Raw genomic sequence first — 22,630 nt, forward strand, 5'->3', positions numbered from 1 at the left:
AGTGTGTGTGCGAGCGTGTGTGGCTGGGGGAAGCCATTGCCTGTTTAATAGTTGCTGTTGCTGCACTTCCGCTTCTCTCCCAGCGAGAGAGAGACACGAGTGGCCAGGCCCAGCCGCAGCCGCAGCAGCAGCCGCCGCGGCGGCACGGAGGAGCCAGACACAAAGAGAGGTACGGGGATCCCCCCGTCGCCCGCCGCCCCCCGGCCGCGCCGCCGGGCCTCGGGGACACCCCTTGCCGCCTCCCCCAAGCCGCGCCGCCCGGGCCGCCGGGCACGGGGCTGAGGAGGGGCGAGGGGCCGGGGAGCCCCAGGGGTCCGGGGCCCGCCCGCGGGGGATGGGCAGGGACCCCGGGCCGCGTGGGGTGCGGGGGCCGCCGCGTCGGGGGCGAGGGGGGCATTGTGGCTTGAACTGTCAGCGCCGTCCCGGGAGCCCCCCACTGGCCACTGAGGGGGCCGGGAGCGGGGGGTGGGGGAGTTGGGGGAGCCTCGTTTTCCCCCCGGGCGGGGGCCCGCGGGGATTAACCTCTCCGGGGCGGACGAGCTCATTGTTATTCCTTCTCTGCGGAGGCCAACCCCCCCACACACCCGAACCCCCCACCTCCTAGAGGTGGCGATCGGGCGTGGGCTCAGGACCCCCGCCCTGGCCGCGGAGCCCGGAGCCGGGCGGCTGAGGGGCAGGCCGACAGGGAGGGGCGTCGGGCGCGGCGTGGGGGGCCTCGGGCCTCGTCGCCCCTGTCCCCGCCGGCCTCTCCCTTCCCCCACCCGGGCACCCGTTCCCCGCCTCCGTCCCCCGGTTTCGGCTTCCTCTCTTACTCCTCCCGCCCCTCCTCTCTTCCCGACCTCGCCAAACTCCGCTCCCGGCCCCGCAGCCTCGCCGGGGCCACAGGCCCCCGCGACCCCCAGGAAGCGCACAGAACAGTCCGAAGGCCACCCGGCCGCCCGGGTCTTTCCTCCTCGCCTCGTCGAGGCGCCCCGCGCCCCTGCCCTGCCCTCCTCCTCCGCCCCCTCGGCCTCCCCGCTCCGTGCCCGGAGGGGAGCCCCGGGGGGCGAGGGAGGGGCTGCCCTCGTAGCTCCGGACCGTTTCCCCCGGCGTCCTCTACTTGGGGCCCAAAATAAACAAACAAGCCGCGTCCGATTTGCCGAAGCCTTAATGGGCCTGGAGACTTTGAAAGCAATAAGAGGGAGGTGGGCGGCTGGGTGCACCCCTGCCCCGTGCCTTCCTGACAGCACCCGAGTTCCCTATTCACACTGCCTGCCTGGTTTACGTGTGTCTGTTTTGTTTCCCTCCTCCTCCAGGGGCTGTTTGCGGGGTGGGGTGGGGGGTTCGCTATGTCGGATGACGATTCGAGGGCCAGCACCAGCTCCTCCTCATCTTCTTCCTCCAACCAGCAAACCGAGAAAGAAACAAACACCCCCAAGAAGAAGGAGAGTAAAGTCAGCATGAGTAAAAACTCCAAGCTCCTCTCCACCAGCGCCAAGAGGTACCGTACGCTTTTCCACCGGCTTCCTATTTTTCTGAACGCCTCTGCTGCATTCGGTTTAGCTCCCAAAGAGGGTACCTAAAGTGCCCCTCCTGGTTTGTGTGTCCTTACAAATGAAAAAGGGGCCTGGGAGGCCCTAATTATTCTCTCCGTTGCTTGTTCTGTTTTTCTTTTAATCATTGCCCACATGCAGCCGCTGTGGCTTGCCTCTCGCGTTTCTTGTTGAAGTTTGTAAGAATCCTCATTGCTTTTAATAGTGACCCCCAAACCCCATTTCAGGTTACTGGTTTTATTAATCGCTAATCTGTAACTCTCCTCACGGCTGCCGTCCCACTTCTTAATCACTAATACCTGCCCAGATAACTCCCTATCAAAATGTCTTACTTCCTTCTCACCTGTTGCACGCCTGATCTTTGTTGAATAGTAATTTATCCAAAAATTGCATAAAGAATAAATACATCAGTGGGGTAGAAATTTTAGAAGTTGAAGACAGGATTCCTGATGGAATTTAAAGGGATTTTTCTGGTTTGGAGAGTTGACGCAAATGAATGAAGCAATAAATGATTGTAAGCTGGTGTATTGTAGGTTATTTCTGGGATCCTTAATTTTTTTCTCTTTAAGAACTTCACGTTACCAAATTGCAGGAAGACTCAGTTTTTTCGTGCTGTCTTATGCTGTAAAAATGCTACTATTTTTTTCCAAGTTGAATTAAAGCAGTGGCTCTTTTTCCTTACTTTTTTCCTCTTACATCTCTGGAGAAAGCCACTTTTTACCTCTGTCATCCTTTAGTAATATCCTCGGATTCCTGTGACCCTTAAAATAATCTATAGCAGATTTCTGGGAACCCCCAGACACCTTTTCATAAATCCTTCTGCTCTCTGGTAAACAGTTATTAAACGTTAAAGTGGCATACTAGGAAAACAGTGGCACCCTGGTGGCACAGTGGTTAAGAGCTCAGCTGCTAACCAAAAGATCGGCAGTTTGAATCCACCAGTCGCTCCTTGGAAACCCTATGGGGCAGCTCTACTCTGTCCTGTAGGGTTGCTATGAGTCAGAATTGACTTGCTAGCAACAGGTTTGGTTTTGGTTTTAGTTTAGGAAGATAGTAAGGAATCTGAATGGTGGGTTAGATAGGGATGTCTTTCTTAAAGGAATTTAAAATAAAATGGAACCTGAGACTTAGGTCTCTCCGTTGAGTAGTAAGCCAGAACTCAAGAGTTCAAGAGTTTGTTTTGTCATTTTCCCTGACTTGAAATTTGAAAAGTTGGTAAAGTGCTGATGAAGGGAATGACTTTTTATTTTAAATAGTGTAGAGATTTAAGTGCTAAGGTGTTTTTTGCAAGGTATTTCCCCTTTTCAGAGGGTTGGTTTGATTGCATCTCAGCTTCCCAGGAGTCCTCATTGATTAACCCAGTGCTAGCTAGTTCTTTAGTTCTTCCAGAACCCTGGTATCCAACCCTGCCCGCTTTGGATGAGGCCTTCCTTAAGCTCCCCAGGGCAGCCTCTGGACTCCCTGATCCTCACTCAGACAGCCTTTGGCCTGACCTGCCCAAGGCAGGGTATTTGGCTTAGGTCATTAGATAATTTTGTAATTTGCTGGGTATCTCTGGTGTACATGAATATATTGGAGTGAAGACACAGGTGGCAAACATAAAATAGTCTGCTTCGTGTCAGCAAATTACAGAGGGGGATTTTTCACTAGACACAATTCGTCCATTTATGCTAAGGAAGCTAAAAACTTTTTCTTTGGAAATGGCTGGGAAAGAGATGGTAGGTGTAGAAAATGAAAGGTAGGAAGCTACAAATAGTAATTTTACCTAAAAAGTTAACTTTTTTTTTTTTTGGCGGTAAGTTTAGTTTTCTGCATATCTTGCTGAAAGAGTGGGTATTAGTGTTAAGGCAGAGCTAAGGTTAATAGCAGGGGCCCCTGGGTGACCCCTACTAAGTGTTCCACTATTAGTTAAGAGGTTAGGAGTTCCAACCCACCCAGAGATGCCACGGGAGACAGGGCTGACAATCTGCTTCTGAAAGGTCACAGCTTGAAAACCCTATGGAGCACACACAGTTCTACTGTCGCACGATTTCGCCTCGGGTCAGGATCAACTCAGCAGCAGCTAACAACAGGTTAATAGTAAAGGTCAAAGTGGAGAGGGATGGTGGCGTATCCAGGAATGAGCTAAAAGAAAATTGATGTTAGTAGGACTCTGTAGAGGCTGCTCTGTGAAAATACCATATATTGGTTTGGAAATTAGATGTTGCCCGCAGAATTGGAAGTGGCACCAAGTCCAGAAGATAGGGTTTACAAGAAGCCTGAATTGGTAGACAGGTTACTAACTGCACATTGGAAAGTGGTTTCTAGTCCATGAGCCGAGGAAAGCCCCTACTGAGAGTAGTGTGGATAAGAATTACTCTGCGAATTCTTATGAATGACTTCGTTTTGCAGATCTTTTGCCAGTACCATGGAAATGATGCAAATGCTTGTTTTAGAGATAAAGCGGATAAGGCTGTCTGGTATTACACTTTTTTGGCATTAAAGAAACAGTGACTATTTTACAGAAGTTGGGTTGGCAAGGAGAAGCCAAGTCAGTATGTATTTTCATGTGTCTTGTGCTCAGGGGGAAGACATTTTTGCCTATGTACGTAAGTCTTAACATGCAGTCACTCTAAGAGATACCAGGTAAAGAATCAGGAGCCCAGGGTTCCGAACTTTCAATCCATAACAATGAGGAGTCAAACAGCAGGGATGGGAGTGTTTGAGATCTGAAATTCTTACTGGTAGAATTTAGCAGAATGACACAGTACAAATAAATAGATCTCAGTAGAGATGGTGAACAAACCCCTCTCTGGAGTTGACCAGATTTGTAGGGGACAGGAAATGGCCTCAACTTTCCCAGTGGAGACCCTTAATTTATTTTGTATGTGAGAAAAACAATGCCTTTAAAAACCTATTTCCTCCTCTCACATCCAGCCAGCCACTCTTTCTACCCTCAGAAAACCTTTGGAAATAGAAAAGCATCCGTTGTGACTCAAATTGCAGAGTTTTGTGTGTGTGTTTAGTTTTTTACTACAGAGCTGCCTCTGAGATTTTTAAGTTGTACCATAGCCCTTAGGGCGTTATATGGTAGGAGGAGGAAAGGTTATAAAAATAGAAGGCACTGTTTGGAAGGTGGAAGAAGCTTCAAGGGCCCCAACTTTGTTGTATGTCTGGATGCTCTAGCACCTAGGTTAGCAGAAGACAAAGGCCAGGGGGCCAGGGCTTGGTGTCAGCTGCGTGGAGGCTTCGGCCTAGGAGTGGGGGGTGGACCTCTTTGTGAAATGCAAGGTTGGTGTGGAGGGAGAAAACTGGGCCTGGGGGGCTGTCCAGTGTGGGATGGAGGGGAAACCGTGGAGGATGGGGGCCGACTCAAGGGAAACTGAGGACGCCTGGGAAAAAGCAGGTCCGGAAAGGTGGGTGAGGAGTCAGAGCAAACGTGTAGGGCGGAGGCCGCGGCCCGGTGCACCTGTGCGGGCCGGTACTGGGGACCGGCCTTGCTGGAGGGGCGGATGGGGAAGTTCGCGTCCCGGCCTCGCGCTCGGCCTCGGGGCTGGGAGTCCCGGGGCGCGATGGACGGCGAGCTTGGAGGTTGCAGGGCGGCCCTCGGCGGGCACCCGCTCCCCGGCCCGCAACTTCACCCGCGCGGCCCCGTGCGCGCGGCCCGAACCGTCGGGCGCGCGCGGGGCGGGCGGGGAGGCCCAGGCGGTCGCGGCGGGAGGCGGCCGCGGAAGCCGGCAGGGTGGCCGCCTGGGAGGGTCCCCCTGTGTGCTAGGCCCACCCGGCCCCCCGCGACGGTGGGCAGGTCAGTCAGGGCCCGAGGGGCCGCGCGGGGAGCGGCCATGTTGGCTTCCTCACCGAGGACGCGGAGGGGCCGGTCCTGGGACCCTCAGCCTGGGACCGTTCCGCCGGGGTGGGAGTGGGGCATCCGGGGCTGCAAGCCCGGCCCCCGCGGGCCCCGAGGGGCAGGGAGAGGCCGGAAGCAGTCGCGTCCGCCCCCCGGCCCGGCTGTGACCCCTCCGTCCAGGGGTGCAGGGGAAGGATGAACGTGCCGCGACACCTAATACAGTTCAGGAAATCAGTCCTCAAGTGAGAAACTTTAGTTATTCCCCAAATGGCAAACCCCAAGGAATAGACGGCCTCAGTGTGCCAGGCAGGATTCGAACCCAAACATGCAGATAATAACAAGAAACTCAGCCCGCCAGCTCACTGCCTCTGTGAAAAAAAGTGTTTCTCTGCAGGGGTTAAGTTTCTCTGCCAGACCTATACGTTAGAGGTGGGAGGCTCCCAACGTCCTAATGCTTCCCTGTCTCTCTCTCCCAACTCCAGGATTCAGAAGGAACTGGCGGACATCACTTTAGACCCTCCACCTAACTGCAGGTGAGCTTCTTTTACAATTTTCTCTTTTTAAAGTTCCTCTAACCTTTATCTTCGGTTTTTTTTTTTTTTTTTACTGTAAACCTTTGCTTTTGTTCTTTTGGTTGATACTTGTTTTGGTGCTAACATCAAGTTAACAGTTGAAGTTATTAACCCAAGTATGTTTTGATGAATCTCTGGCAAGCTCAGTACTACGGTGAAGTAACGGATTTGTTTGGAGTGGCCACTTAGATATGTATGAATCAAAATTGTAAAATAAATTTAAAGGTGTACTTTTTCTAATTGTGGATCTTTAACTTATTGAGGATGGTATAAAAGCTTTTAGAGGCTCTGGTACGTTTTGGTTTGGAAAACTGCTTTGCTGTATTAATCTCTAACTCCAGCTCTTCTAGAGTTAGAGTTGAATCAGGCGCTGGATCTTTAAACTTATTCCAATGTATATAAATTTGTGTTGAGTTTTTGGCAGACTAAAGTAGGGAATAATTTGTGGCTTTGATAGAAAGGTTTTGTTTTAAATTATTTTACAGATTTAAGCTCTTCCATGGGTGTGTTTTTCATCCAAATTGTATATGTCTGTGTGTTTCAGTTTCAAAGCAATTTGAAAACAGCTTTTAAAGGGTTTGTTGGTCATCTGATTTATTTAGAATAGCCATTTTGCTACCAATGAGCCAAGGTAGATGACTCGATCACTTTACAAAATCAATGGTCGGTGGAGGAAGGAGCTATCTATTTAAGGGAGATTGTGCAATTCCGTAGTTCCCATAATTTAAAAATTACATAGAACATTTAATTCTCAGCGTATAGGATTGGCATTGGAATGGTCCGTGAGATTTCAGAAGTGTTTTAAATTTATAGCTTAAGGAAGAGGTTACAGACAAAATATTGAGTGGTCATACACAATTGAAGATAAACATGAAAATATTTGGGTCGACAAGCTAAATGAAATATTTTGCTCATTAACACTCAACTTTCCAAACTACAGTTAGTGGATCAAATGCAAACTTTAAAATGACGATTTTGGTTACATATGTTTTAAAGGGGTTAATTGGGGGCGGGATACTTTTTGGTGAAACTTTGCCCTGTTTTTTAAGGAAAGACATTGTGAGTTTGAAACATACTGTTTGTAATCATTCTTGAAGCTATCTTTCTTGGGTAATGCAAATCTTTTCAGATCGTTGAGAAAGTGGGTTAGGCTTTGGTCTATGATATTTTTTATTTTAATGGAACAGTTGTTCCCTTGGAAGCCTGGTAACCTATAGTTTCTCTTGGTTGTTTGTGTTGAATCCACGGACATTCCCCTTGGTAGATCTGTGCTGTGTAGTTATTGCCCCTGTTTGGTATTGTGTCTCTCTTCCATGTGTCTCTTGTGAGTTCAGACGGACTTGGCTGACCAGATTATAAAGGTTTTAAAGCACAGTTTCAAAACCAATAACATTTATTAAAATGTATAATGGCGTTCTTGTGAATGAGTGTAATCGTATTTAAAGTTGTAAACAATTTTGGAAGGTTTTCACGGGGTTAATGATTTTGAAAAAATAGGATGAGTACCATTTTATCTCAGCTCATATGTTAGAGACGTGAGCTGCTGAGCCCATGTCTTAGTTACCCCATCAAGGTGAAACCCTTGAACGTTATCTGTGGTCTGGGGAAGCACCAACCTTGATGGCTGTTGGGGAGGAGAGCGCAGTAAAACCTTGATGTACATAAGCATTTTGAGAAAAATCTCTTCCATTAAAAAAATCCCAATATGTTTGGCATCTTTATTTTACAAGAATGTATATTATGTTGTCTTTTAAAAATACCGATTTATTTTCTGAAGGCATTTTCCAGTCAGGCTGTTTAAGTAATGCAAATTAGAGTTTCTGCTTTTGGTTGGCTTACCAGTGTTACTGTCTCCGTGTTATGTAGTAGCCCCAATATGTTTTGTGTTGGTATCTTATGGGATTGAATTATTTAATATTTGTATGTTCTTTATTGTTCGCGATGGAAGTGGATAGCTTAGTTTGGAGATCCTTTTTGAAGCTAGTTTCTACTGAAAATGTGTGACTTAAATGCTATTTTAAATGCATGCATGTTCATATTTTTATACCATTTTTCTACCCGCAGCATGAGAGCTTCGTAGTTTGGTTCTTACTGAAATTGTGATTTCATCAGCTATAAATTAGATTTTCAATGAGTTAAATTATTGGTTTTCTATTAATGTATCTTATGTGTTAATCCCTTGTAGGACTTCCTTTCTTCAGTCGGTATTGTGTGTGGTTTTAAATTTAAACACAGAACTTTATTAATGTTTAGCACCTGGCACAAAGAAACCTCTCAATAAATGGTTGATTATTGCAGAGTAGTTGGGGGATTGCGTCAAAGATACACTGATTTTAAGCACTTGGCAAAAATACTTAGACTTGAAGTTACTGAGCTTCAGCATTTTGTGGGAAATGCAATGGCTAAATATTATATTGCATGAAAACATAGGTAACAAAGTTAAATCTTTAGTGTTGTATATTATGTTGAATGGATTTTTTTTTAGAATAAAATAGAGAATATATTCAATGAATAGGTCAAAAGTATTTAAGTGAATATTTAAAAACTACTTTATATTGCCATAGAAATAAAAATCTTCTTTTTGTTATCTGTGAACTATATACATATGTACAGATGAAATAGTCTCCTGACTGACTGTGCGTTAGATTAGGTGTCTTCCCCCATACTGTTTTGACTGTTAGGAAGAACACACACACATATACATATAAACTAATGTTATGATTCCCTAAAGCATGCCCTATCTTGGATTGTAAAATTATGCTTTTTAGATAGCTGGTGAACTCTGGGCCACTAGAGTTGGTTTTGCAGCTGTTATTTATAGCCCACAGCTCAAGCTTTGCTAAATCAACTAGTTATAGCTATATCATTGGCCTGTAGACATATAGATGTCTGTAGGTAGTACATCTGTATGTCATAAATGACATATTTTGTCCAAGGCTTTTAAATTTCAGATTTTTTATAATGGATACATTTGTAGTGTGAGTGAACTACTCATAGAGTGACTTGACACTTAAAAATTCAGGGTTTTTTGTGGCGGGGGGTGCTATATTAGGATCGAATGTCTTTGAGAAGTCATTACACATTTCCAGCATGAGGGAGGATAAAAAAGTTTTTGTTTTATTTAACTTTATTATATTTTGACCATTATTTTTGTTTCCTGAAAATTTTTTTGAAGTTTTTTATTTTTCTGGGAGAACAACAATGAAACCTGTGAGAGCTGTAACTGCCTCGTTTTTCTGGGTCTTGGAAGTTTTCTGCCTTTGACAGGGTGCAGTCTTACCGCTTTTCTGTCACTGTCTATTGGTGGAAAATATTTGCATTTTCCTTCTCTGACAGGTTTCTGCCTTTTACAGGTTTCACTGTATATCGTGTAATCAGAAACAGTTGGTTTTAAAGTTTGACAGCGAAGTTTTAGAAGTGGATTTAATGGCAAAAGTGAAGAGCATTTAAAAAAAAAATTTAATGAGATTGAGAGGTTAAATTTTCTCAGCCTTTTTCCTTACCTACTAAAAGGGCCTAATACCTGGCTTTTCTTGTCTCAGAGTATTGTGAAGTTCAAAGGAGATTAGGGTTTTCTGTATGTGTTAGATGGTGGTATTATTAGAAATGTTTCTTTCTTGCTTAGTCTCTTTTTCTTATATATTTTTGCGTATGTGTGGTAAATATATAGGTAACATTTGCCATTTCAGCAATCTTGACATGTACAATTTAGCGACATTAAATATTTCATCACATTGTTCAACCATCACCATTCACCATTCCGAATTTTTCCATCTGGATTCTTTTTAATAGCTCATCTTTCTTACTAACGTTGCCTTTTGTCGCTTGTATTTTAGATAACAGTTTTAAGCCGTTACTCAATAACATAGGAATGCCTGTTTTTGAAAAATCCGGATGCAGAAGTTTGCGGGATAGAAAGTGATCTCTTCAGTCCTGCTTCCTGCTCAGAGATGCTCCAAGTGAGCACTTGTTGTGCATCTGTCCAGATAGGTCCTGTGCATTTACATTGTTGTAGTTCCCTAGCTTTACTAAACCTCCTAGGATTGGTGGTGAGACTGAGATGTCGGTTTAGAAGTCCTATGCTGCCAACCTAGGTTAGAAGGAAGGGATCCTTTCCTCCCAACAGGAAAGTTCAGTAGGTTTTAAGTGGTTGCATGGGCATAAGAAATGGATTCATCTGAAGTTGTTCCCGTCAAGTTGGCTCTGACTCACGGTGTCCTTATGTATAATAGAACGAAGCATTGCCTGGTCCTGTGCCATCTTCATGATTGTTGGGAGGTTTGAGTTCACTGTCAATCCATCTCACTGCCGTTCCAAGTCATTCTTAACAAAACTCCATATCATGTTACCTGCTGAAAAAGATCCTTCGTTTTATATACCTTTTATTCATCTGATGTTACTAAGCACGCTGTCATTGTTGTGTGACATCAAGTCAATTCTGACTCACAGTGACCCTATGGGACAGAGTAGAACTGCCCCATCGGGTTTCCAAGGCTGTAATCTTTGCGGAAGCAGATTGCCACATCTTTCTCCTGCGGAGTGGCTGATGGGTTTGAACCACCGACCTTTTGGTTAGCAGCTGAGCACTTAACCACTGCACCACCAGGCCCTTCCTGAGTGCTCTAGGGTCATAAATATGACTTAAATGTCTGCATGATTGCCTACTGTACTTTTCATCTGGAGTGTTACCACTGCAGAATATATGCCTTTATGCATGTGAAGGCAATGCTGCAAAATAGAACCAGGAGACTGAAGTGGCAGCACCGGTAAAATAGCACTCAGACCATCTAGATGGCTCCAGGTCAGGTTCCTGGGAATCGGATCATCACTTGTGGCCTGATTGGGTAGGAAGGAAGCAATCTTAGCCAGAAGTGAATTGGTTCCCAAATGTGTAGAACTCTCACAGCTGTTGTTGACCAGAAGACCGTGTGCCTTGAGTTGTAACCCTGTACTGTGTTAAAATATTGCTGTCAGTAATTTGAGAACAATGCTTAAAGCTTAGCAAGCAGCACTGCACAGTTTTTAGTGATTCTTGAAAAGGATGCTGATGGTAGATTCCTGTCACAAACCCTGAGTGCCTGGTAGGCATGAACACTGCCTTCAGGGAGTTCATACTCTAGCAAGGGCAGTAAGAAATGCACCCAAAGTGTGACTGTTATTTGGAAAGTAATAAATGCAAATAACATGTTATAAAGGTTCCGAGATGGGAGAGATTATTTTGACCTGGGTGTGAGGGGTTGTAACTGGAGCCAATCAGTGATCCGGGAAGGCTTCATGGAGGAGGCGAAAAGAAGGGTAGTGAAGGGTAGTAAAGGGACATCACTGAGTAAAGACATAGCAGAAGGAAGGTAGAGGGGACTGTTCAACAATAGTGAATAAACCTGCGACTGAAGAGTAAGATACTAGTGGGTGAATAAATAGAAGGAGATGGAGCTTGTGTTTCTCAGTGTCAGGCACTGGGGCTTTGAATTTTGTTTTACTGATACTGGAGAATCAGTGAAGCCTTTTGAGCAGGGAATGTAATAATTATAGCTGAGCATCAGGATAGAGACAAAGCAAGGATTAATTAGAGCACAGTGGGAACCAGGAGACTTGAGAGTGTTGCAGTGGGCCACACGGGAGGGAGGTTAGATGAGCCTTAGGTACGGGTGGTGGTCATCAGAATAGAGAAAAGAGAGAGGCGAAAGGCAGTAGAATCCAGAGAGCTTGACCACTTATTATTTAGGGGGGGAACTTAAAAGGAAGTAAAAGTTGTTTTGGATGTTGGAGATGGCGATGACATTAGTAGAAGTGGATATGGTAGGAATATGAGCTGTTTTTCGGGAGGCAGAGAGGTTTATTACCCCCCCCCCACCGCCCTGTGTTAAAAAGCAGCTTAATTGTTTTGTTGATCTTATACAGTGCTTAGCATATTGTTGCCACTTAGTAGGCCTTCAGTAAATATTTACAATTTGATTATACATTTGAATTTATTAATCAATAATGTCAGATCTACCTGTCTTAATTTTAGATAATATTAGAGAAGTAGTTAGAAACTTCCTGAAAGGTAAGGACCATTGCTTCTGTCTTTGATCCTCACCCTACATGTCTTCCCCCCACAACTTCTTATTTTGAAAAATTTCAAAGTTTTAGAGGAATTGAAAGAATAGTAGTAAGTACAGTGAATACTCACCCTTCACCTAGGTTCACCAACTCTTTTAAAATTTTACTGTGTTTGCTTTGTCTCTTTGGTCTCTGCATATTCATTTTGTTGAATCTTTGGAAAGTAGGTAAGCCCCAAGCATCGTACACTTCAGTGTGTTCAGGTTTTAAACCCACTGAATTTGAGGCGTGCTAGTGAGACATGGAAACCCTGGTGGTGGAGTGGTTAAGTGCTATGGCTACTAACCAAGAGGGCAGCAGTTCAGATCTGCCAGGTGCTCCTTGGAAACTCTATGGGGTAGTTCTACCCTGTCCTATAGGGTTGCTATGAGTCGGAATCTACTGTACAGCAGTGGGTTTGGTTTGGTTAGTGAGACATAGAAGGAGTCCTGGTAACGCGATGGTTAAGTGCTTGACAGCTAACCAATAGGTTGATGGTTTAAACTCATCCAGCAGCTCTGCAGAAGATACAGTGATCTGTTCCCATAAAGATCATAGCCTAGGGAATCCTACAGGGCGTTTCTACTCTGTCACATGGGGGGTGGCTTTGAGTTGAAAATGGACTTGACGGCACCTAATAACAATAACAGATGTTCAGCTGATTCTGGACCTGGCTTTGGGAGTCCACATCAGATTTAAAAGTTTCGGTGATAGGAAGAGTACATGAGATTGCCTAAGGGAAGAGGAGGATTGAGAATCACACTCTTTGGGATGCCTGCACATGAAGGGGCGGGAAAATGAAGAGGACCTATAGAAGGAAGAAGCAGAGAAATAGGATGAGAGTCACAAGGTTGTGAAAGCCCTAGGGGACACCAGTAAACGTTTCTCTTTGAGCTTTGAAGTGTAAGAATTTATGAGTATTACTTGATGGCAATGAGTTTGGTGGTTTGGTTTTTGTAGGCTGAGGAGCAGCAGCAAGTAGACAGGAGAGAGTAAAAATGCAAGAGAACAGAGTTAATGTTTTTTAAACTTGATCTTAGAGAAGGAGGTAGAAGAGGGCATTGAGGTCACCAGTGGAGAACATCTGTTTAGAAAGGCTGATAGCGTGGAACTCTGACAGAGTGACCATTTGCTAGAAGATAAGAAGCATTTTTGGTGCTTGAGTAGCACCCAGCTCCTTGTGTAGAACCAGGGCTTCCAACCCCTGCCGAGCATTTGCGTTTCTGACGAGTTCCCAGGCCATGCTGATGCTGTTGGTCAGGGACCAGTTCTGAGAACCACTAATAGAGCAGTGGTTCTCAAAGTTTATTACACAGAAGAATCACCTGGAGATCTTGTTAAACGGTAGATTCTGCCTCAGTGTATTTGGGGTGGAAATGCAAATTCTTGGCAGGGGTTTGAACCAAATGAACTGGATTGAAGCCATGTATAGAGCTGAAAAGAAGCCATATCTGTCGCTAGTGTTAACTTGGTTGATTCATTCCCGGTAGACTTTAAGTGCCTTGAGAGCAGGAACGTATCTTTGCCCCCTCACGGTGTCCAAGGAAGGGTGGATAAGCAATACATATTTGTTAAATTAAAACACAAACAGACCTAATTTGAATCTAATAGTTTAATAGAACATCTTCATTATCCTCTTTAGAAAATAATGGAAAGAGCCAGAGAAATTGCTGTGGCATTTGACAGCTGTCCATTGCTGGCAGTCTTTCTCATTTGGCACCCAAACAGTTTTGGCAATTTTCACCTCCCTGGAATCACAGAGGAGCTCTCTGGACTTCATGTGATACAAAGATGCTGCAGGCTGGTGAGGAAATGTATAAAGAAAATACCAGTACCTCTGGTTTGCATGTTTTGACTTTATAAGATCTCTGCCAACAAGTGAACATGGATCTGGGGGTGCTAAGTAGATTGGTCTTCCTGGAGAAGTTCCCCAGAGTCCTAAAGCTATTCTAGATAGTTGGCTGTGTTAGCGACTCTGGCACCCAGCTGAGACATCTGACACATTCCCCATCACCAGTGGAGTGGAACAGGGTTTCATAATAAGCCCATTTCATGATTCAGCCTCTCTTATACAGCTGTGCTCTAAAGTGAAACAAAAGACCTAGTAACTGGTGGCAGAGTATGCTTCTAATCCTCTGGGAAACTTCCTACTCTATAGGCTAAGAAGCTCATCAAAGCCCCTTGCTTGAGAACGCTAATCCAGGAACTGCTGTGTGCTAATGGCTCTTCTCTTCAAACATAGATACAAGTGACTAAGGATTGCTCTGCAGAGCCCATGCCACACTACATGAATGATAAACCTGCAGAAGGCCAGTCGGGAAAGTCCTCCAGAAAGCCAAAGATTTTCGTAAGCACATACTCGAAAGCTGTCGCTGAATTTTGCCACCTGGGCAACATACTATCCACTAATGCGTTAGTTAACAAAGTAGTCAAAAACAGAATTCTCTCTCCTTTCCTAAAGAACATGACCAAGTGAAATGCCAGGCCAAAGTAAAGGATTGTTCTTATATAGCATTGCCACGGATGTCACGCCTGACTTGCCTGTAGTGACCTTAGTACTAAATCTTAGATAGTAATAATCAAGGGAACGGTCCCAGTAGGGTCTGCAATACGAAGACATGGGACGTGTAAGTTGTAATACCAGAACGTTGGACTTCTACGTTGTAATATCAGGACCTTGGATGTTTAAGCTGTAATACCAGGATGTTGGGCGTTATTTGAGTTGATAGATGGAATGTTGATGTGTTAGGAACTCTAGGAATTCGCACAAAAAAGGCACTGAAGCACACGTTCAGGCATCAAGATGGAACAGCTCGGAGTGACCTCACCTGGGGGGAAAGTTTAGCTATGATGCAGCCTAAGAAGTTAGGACTATAATCAGGAAGCAGTGTTGCACAGGAGTGAATGCAGCATCCATAGGTCAGATCACATCCATTCATTTAAAATACCGCGAGTGCTGTGCCAAGCACTGCTATGTGTCTGACTAAAACAGACCTGGCCTCTGACCAGTGGAACTTGAATTTTAGCAGGTAACACAGACAGCAACGAAATAAAAGAGATGAGTAACTACCAGCTGTGCTGGCTAGTAGGAAAGAAATTCACAGGGTGCAGTGATGGAGAATAATTAGAGGGGTCACTTAGAGACGGCCTCCCTAAAAAGACATTTAGGCAAAGACCTGGATGATGAGAAGAAAGGAAATAGCAAGGGATGCAGGGTCAAGTAAACAATGGTAGAGATTTGTATTTCTTTCTAAGAACAACGGGAAGCCATTAAAGGTTTTGAAGCAAGGAAGTGACATTATCTCAGGAATATTTTTAAAGGCTCTTCCCACCTTTCCTGCTGTGCGGAAAATAGTTGAGGGGAAGGCAAGAGTGGAAAAAGGGAGACTCTGGAATATTGCTGTATTCCAGGTAAGTGGTGATGGCAGCTAGGATTGAGGTGGTGGCGGCGGAGATGGTGTGAGCACACCTGGACCTGTTGATGGAGTGCGTGTGGAATATGAGGGAAAGAAACGAGGATGCTGAGCTTCTGTGGTCTTAGCAAATCAAGTAGATGATAGTAACTTTCCTCTAACCTAAATAAATATTTCTAAGCGAATGTACATTAAGTGACTATAGTAATGTGTATACTGTTAGTAAAGCTAGCAATATCATTTACTACTACTTACTAGTATGTCCTATAGGGTCGCTATGAGTCGGAATCGACTCGTTGGCAGAGTGGGTTTTTTTTTTGTTTGTTTTTAACTAGTATATGATACTGCTTTGGACTTCTTCCTTTTTCTGACTATGGGGGAGACTGCAGTAGGACCGGGGAGGGTGTGTGTGTGTGTGTGTGCGTGTGTGCGTGTGCGTGCGTGTGTGCGTGCGTGCGTGCGTGCGCGCGCGCACTGTGGTGAAGGCAAGGCGGAACATGGGTCTTCTTTGGATGTGTTAAGTTTGAGATAGGTACCCGTGAGGCACCCAAACGAAGGTGTCAGAAAGAAGTTAGATACAGGTGAATTGGAGCTCAGAAAAGTATTTTGAGCTCAAGATACATATGCATTTGGAAGTCGTCAGCACATGGAGGCTTTTGAATGTATTCAGAATGCCTTTAGCTCACCGGGAGAGGAAAGACTGGTGAGAAGAGGGCCCAGGCTGGAGAGATTTGGGCCTCTGGCACTTAGGGGTTGTGTAGACTAGGAGAGAGAGGAGTAAAATCAAGAGAGTGTGGTGTCAGAAAGCAGTGAGTGAAGAATCTTTTGAGGTAGAGGGATCAGAAACTGAGAAATGATGCCATGAGGTAGAAAAAGATGAGGACTCTTGGTTATACAATTTGAAGTCTGTTGGTGACCTTCACAATGTGGGGGTGGGGGGAATACAACATGGGGGTAATGTTTGTTAAGAAGGAATAGATGTTTATTTGCATTACTCTTCGCAGTTAGGAGAGTTCCCTGTATTTAACCAGGGATGTGATTTGGTATTATCTCACTTTTACACTTTGGGGCAGAGTTTTTAACATTTCTATTATTTTTCTGGGGAGGTCTAGCATTCCTGAAGGATTTTTTTGTGTGTGTGATTTCCTTCTCCCTCCCTCCACCAAAAAAAAAAAAAAAGTAAGCCTCTGCTTTATTAGGTTCAAATCCCTTGTGATCTTTATGACTAACATCGCAGTGTGGATATCACAAAGTTACAGTGCTGAGTTCATATACTACAACTTGGTGAGTCCCTTTTGCAGGGCTTAGTTTGAAATACTGGGCAGTTTGTAAATTGGAAAATCAGTAAATTGCTGCTGTCATCCTTTTAAACATTTTTACATGCTTTGATTTGCATTGACCTTTTGGACTCTGTTTAAACTAGTAAATGTACTGGAATGAGTGGGTGCACATGTTTGCTTTTAAGAGAGTGCAGGTTGGAGCTCTGACTCTGACTCATGGCGACTTTACATAGGACAGAAGGAAAAGTTGCCTGGTCCTGTGTTATCCTCACAGTCACCAGCATGTTCAAGTCCATGTTGGGGCTCTTGTGCCCGTGCATCTCACCAACGGTCTCCATGCCCTCGTAGGCACTCTCCTTCACCAAACTTGATGTCCTCCTCTAACGATGGATGCCTCCAGGTGATATATCCAAAGCAAGTGAGTCGGACAGTGTTTGCGTGTTCTGTTGTGATCCGTTAGGTTTTCATTGGCTAATTTTTGGGAGCAGATCGCTAGGCCTTTCTTGCTAGCCTATCTTTTAGTCTGGAAGTTCCGCTGACACCTGTCCACCATGGGTGATCTTGCTGGTATTTGAAATACTGGTGGCGTAGTTCCTGCATCAAAGCAACATGCAAGCCACTGACAGCCAGATGGTCGCCTAAGTGAACTAGCTGGTATCTTTTTATTCATATCACAAAAATTATCAGTCATGGTCTACGTTTTTAACAGTCTCAAAGATATAGTATGTTTTATTGAAATTAACTTTGCTTAGAAGTGGAAGTGGGTTCTCTGGATTATGGTTGATACTTTTCACATATTCAGACAATTGGAGGCCATCTTCTACTATCCCTTTACAGTCACTAAGTATTTGGAGGAGAAATTATAAAAATAATTTTTTATTGCAGATAACTTTGACATCATTTTTAAATAGGGAATTTGATTTTATTTGCATGGCTTGAAGTTTCTGACTTGAGTTCTGGTTCTGGAAGTTATGGGGAGGTGTAGGCAGCTAGTGGAGCATGTTGCTTGGGCAAAATGGTGACTACAACGTCAGGGAAAAGGGGTAGCAGAAGCCCTGGGAGCACTGAGGGTAGAACTAAGGAAATTTCAGGATTGGAGACATTCTTTTAATCCAGGAAGTATTCTTTGGAACACAAACGTTAGGTACTGCCAGGGTAAAGCAGATGTCAACCTATGGAACCACAAGTTTTGGCTACATAGGAACTTTGCTTCCCAAATAATTTAAATTTCTCCTATCACTGCTCACAGCCCTTCCTCTTCTATGGGAGTACATCTCAATTTCTAAACATAATTTATTGGAACTGACTTTATAAAAATTTATTTCTTAGCAGACTTCACTAGAACACATTTATTCTAAAGAAAAAGAAATTGCTGAATTGGTATACCTGAAAGACCCTAAAAGAAAACATTTGTTTTATTACAAGCACCCAGCGGGATTTTTTTTTTTTTTTAATAAACATGAAAGAGAATTTTCCTCTAACTTAAGTAAATATTTCAAAACATATTAAGTAAATATGTTAAAGGATTACGGTAATGTGTGTACTGAGAACAGCAGTAAAGTTAGCAGTATCGTATGCTAAACCAAACCAGTTGCTGTTGTCGGTTCCAACTCAGGGTGGCCCCACGTGTGTCAGGAGAGAACTGTTCTGAATAGTGTTCTCGATGGCTGATTTTTTTCGGAAGTAGATTGCCAGGTCTTTCTTCTGAGGTGCCTCTGGCTGGACTCGAACCTCCAGCCTTTAGTTTAACATATTAACCATTTGTACCACCCAGGGATACTGTACTGACCTTGTTCATTTTTCTGAGTAACCTTCTCTATGAAAGTCCTCAGAATGCATAGCTTTATTTTTCTCTGAGACTGGTAGTAGCCCTCCAGAAAACTTCTTTGGAGCTTAGTATCCTGAGATGTTTTCACATCCAAAGTGTATTTGTTACATACTAAACACTGTCGAGTGATATGGACCAATCCTGAAGTGTCACATGTCCAGGACACAGCTCTTGTTAGAACTGAAATTTGAAGCTGTTTCCATTCTCTCCAGCCATACTACTGGACTCTGTAGATGTAAGGATTTCTTCTTCTCAATTTCACTGTGACTGTTTACATTTAAAAATATTGGAGGGAAATTGTCTATTGTAGTACCTGCAAGTTAAAATGCATGTTCATACAGTCATTTGTGGAAAAAGTAAAAAGCCATTAAAATCTTGGAGCCTAAATTTATTTCTGTTATGGAAATTTTGCAACTGGGAAGGACTGGATGCCCCCTTTCTCTGTCTCTGTGCCTTGTTTAATGTGAGGTGTATATTAATAGTGAATTTGTGAGGAAAAAAAGTGAGCATCCTATGAAGTGGTGACTTAGCAGAGAGAAAGTAACAGTAAATTGTTTTGTCCATTCTCTCCTTTCTGTCACCAGGTGGCTGGTACTGACTGTGTCTCCCTTTCTGTTCTCTTTATTTTCCAGAGCCACTCTAGAAGCCTTTCTACACATAGTGGTTTGTTATAGTCCAACTTTCATTTTCTTCCAAAGATTTAAACTTCCCACCCTGGTAGGAAGCCCCTCCAGGGCAGTTGTCTTCCAGTTCCGTTTCCAAGCTTCTCTGCCATTGCTCAAGCCCGTAATGTAGTGCTAGGTTTGAGGATGGTAACATTACTCATTGTCATTTGACCTGAAGGTACATAAAAAGAAATGCTGTCTTGCTGTTTAATGGGCTAAGTTGACTCTCAGTATGTACCTAATGGCATTATTGCAAGCTTAATTTGCAGTTTCCTTTCGGGTTGAAATCCTTGTCAGTTCACACGTGCATTTCTGGCTTTCTCTCACCCTGGTGTGCTCCCTGCCCTTCCTACCCCCTTCAAGGAGAAAAAAAAAGGGAGAGCCAGTTGGGTTATGTTTTTTCCGACATTTTCTTCTGGACATGCTCACTTGAGACCGAAAACTGATAGTCTGTGATACTCTTCAAGGAGAAGATAGGATTGTGTGTACCCAGAGTATGTATGAATGGTCGCTATGAGTCAGAATCGACTCGACGGCAGTGGGTTTTTTTGTTCAACTTCGGGGATAGGATTTATTCCTCAACAAGTATTTACCAAACCTAATGTAATTAATGTGATTATTAGTTAAGTTCCTTGAATGAGTTTTTAAAACATGTAATATATGAAACCTGCATCATTTGGATCATGAGAATTAACTGTTCTAATAGCAGATTTTTGCTTTTTCCAGTTAAATCTTACTCCTAGTTTTGCAACCCTGGCAGGGCTGTCAGTGACTCCAGGGAGGTGAATGGAGCCTCCCACATGTCTTACCCTGCCGCCTCCTCTGCATGTTCACCGTGACGCAGGCGGAGCAGTGAAAATCACTGACCACACAACCAGTACTTTGGTCTGAGTCTGTGCTGGCTATTCTGTTGTGTGGCCCTTTGACTTAGGATACAGCAATAACCAGCTGCTCCTCACAGTGTCCCTGCTGTCATGGAGATTACATTTATATGGAGGGAGGGAGATGGACAATACAAGAAACAAATATACGGGAGTTATTGCAGACAAAAGCACTAAGAAAACAAAGCAGGGCCGTAGCGTATAGAGGATTGGGAAGGTTGGGGTGTTGGTAGGTGCCATTTGGGGAGATCGCCGCGAATGATGACAAGGATCCAGCTATGAGAAGGGCATTTTAGCCTGAAGAACAACAAATAGAAAGATGCTGAGCTGAGGAAAGCCAGTGTGGCTGGACACAGTGAGGGCGAGAGTGGTAGGAAATGAGGTAGGCAGGGGTCAGTGTTTGTTCTTAAATTGCAGTAGAAAGCCATTGGAGAGTTTTAAGTAGAAGGGTGATGCACTACCAGAGTCGGCCTCTACTTCAATAATACATCACATAAAACTTCCACCTTATAGAGATTATGGAGTTACTCCTTATAAATTTTATTACCATTATTATTTTTGCATTATGTATGAGTCATTGACATTACCTTATGTACAGTTCCAGTACGTCTAGAAGTAAAATTTTACTAAAAATCAAGACATGGCTACTCAAAATTTGTGTCTCAACCCGTGAAAGGAAGTACAGCAGTACCCAGTCTGTCTTGACGGAAGATTGGATGGAAATGTAAACGATTGTGATACGTACATAGCAAACACCTCCTTAGCTGTCTGTGTGACCTGCTTGCCTGTGTCCCTAACTGTCCATCTGGAGTGAAGACAGCCGGCATCTGGCGGTAGAGGAGCATCAAGAGGTTGGCCTTCTACCTTGTCAGAGCAAGAACAACCAGTGAGATGGGTGGAAAGCTAGGAGAGTTGGTTAGCTTGGAAGTAAGCAGTCTGGGAGGCAGCTTGCTACATCTTCCACCAGTCCCCGCTTGGTTCCTAGTGGTACTCAAAAGATTTGTCTATACAGTGTGAAGCCCTGAATCCGCCTGATGTGACTCGATGGAGAGCACGCCTTTCCAGCTTCCTTGATTTGGTACGACGCTTCAGTGGAGTAATAATTTTGCCATAGTTTTTTAGTTATGATAGCTGAAATATTTAATCTAAAGGGGACATTTAGGCCAAAAACAGCCGATAAGGTGAATAAATAGATTGGCTTAGTGATACAGTAATTCTTGAGTGTGTATATGAAACTTCAGTTACTGAATTCTTTTGATATGTTTATATGACACAGAAGTGACTTATAAAGTGTAATTCCAACATATCTTAATAAACTGTTACAAGAGGTTTTGGGGTTACGTTGATAAGGAATTACGTATCACTTCTTACGGAAGAAACCGAAGGAGCAGTTTCTCATGACCCTCTCCTCCACCCAGCTCAGTGGCTCAGAACAGTTTTTTTTTTTTTTTTTTTCACTTAACTGGTATAGAAAGGTTACAGATACCATTCGAAATTCTTGAAGAGACAGAATTTCAGTGCAGGCATTTATTTGCTCCAAGAGGGACAGTAATACCAATAATTAAAAAATAACCCAAAATACGGAAAGACCACAAGTAATTTATATTTGACTTTGAAATGAATTTTGGTGGCTATATATTAAAATGATATAAATGAGTGTGTCCGGTATTTTGGGTATTCATTTTATACAAAATAAGGTTAAAAAATTTTTTTCTTCGTTTTGTTTTAAGGAACAGTAGGAAGTCTGATTTATAATATTCTGGACAACTCTTCAGACTTACCATACAAATCTTAGCTTCTTTTTGCTTTATATTCTGTGTTGTGAAGATTCTAAAAATAGAATAAAAAATAATATCGATAGCTTTCTGAAGTATGTCAATACGGTTGTTATTCTCATTTTACTGAGGAAGAAGGAGAAGCATAAAATGGTTATATAGCTTGCCCAAGGTCATTTGGTGCTTTAAGGGGTGAAGCTGGTATTTAGGGCATCTTCAAAGCCTTGAATGTCTAACCATTGTGCTCTATTACCTGTTGTAGTAGCTCTGTGAATTGTAGACCTCACTTTGAGTTATTGCCTGTTAAATTTTGTTCAAAGAGAAAAATTACCAGACATCTTACTATGATTTTAAGATTTTCTCACCTACAGAACCAAATATACACTATAAAGAAATTCCAGAAATTAATCCTTCCAGCGGCTTTTCTTTTACCCAAAGTTGCTAATCTTTTTTTTCGTGTTTACTAATTTTGAATTTCAAAAGATATGGCTAGGTGGAGGGCTAGAGACCAGCCTGGTATTAGTTAATCTCAGTAAAAGGGGGAGGGCAGGGCTCAATCAGTCGTGTTAAGATTAGCCAGTGATAGATCTTCGATATTTCTCCCTCCCGTTCTCTTCGTAAGCCTCACTGTATCTAGCCATTTGCTTTTTCTGCAATTAAATTGGCCTCCCTGTATGCATATAGGATAACTGCTCAGCATAAACCTTCTGTTTAAATTTCACTGAGTTTAGATTACTTTTAACACTGTATTTAAATTAAAAAAGACAGGTTTCTTTC

The 22,630-nt window shown here is 43.6% G+C and overlaps 1 protein-coding gene across 2 annotated transcripts in view; it reads left to right on the forward strand.

Moving 5' to 3' along the window:
• Positions 1-42: 42 nt before the first annotated feature.
• The window catches only part of LOC100676245 (ubiquitin-conjugating enzyme E2 E1), a 90,544-nt gene continuing 67,956 nt past the window's right edge, over positions 43-22,630 (forward strand). The window contains exons 1-3 of one of the 2 annotated variants that reach the window (XM_064277359.1): positions 43-169; positions 1,389-1,480; positions 5,841-5,891. In XM_064277359.1, the coding sequence (XP_064133429.1) occupies positions 1,440-1,480; positions 5,841-5,891 (92 nt within the window). In that variant the 5' untranslated portion in view covers positions 43-169; positions 1,389-1,439. Of the gene's footprint in view, positions 170-1,295; positions 1,481-5,840; positions 5,892-22,630 lie in introns of both variants that reach the window. The other variant, XM_003415731.3, reaches the window with a different exon arrangement.

The sequence above is a fragment of the Loxodonta africana genome, chromosome 27 (genome assembly GCF_030014295.1).
Source record: "Loxodonta africana isolate mLoxAfr1 chromosome 27, mLoxAfr1.hap2, whole genome shotgun sequence".
NCBI lineage: Eukaryota > Metazoa > Chordata > Mammalia > Proboscidea > Elephantidae > Loxodonta > Loxodonta africana.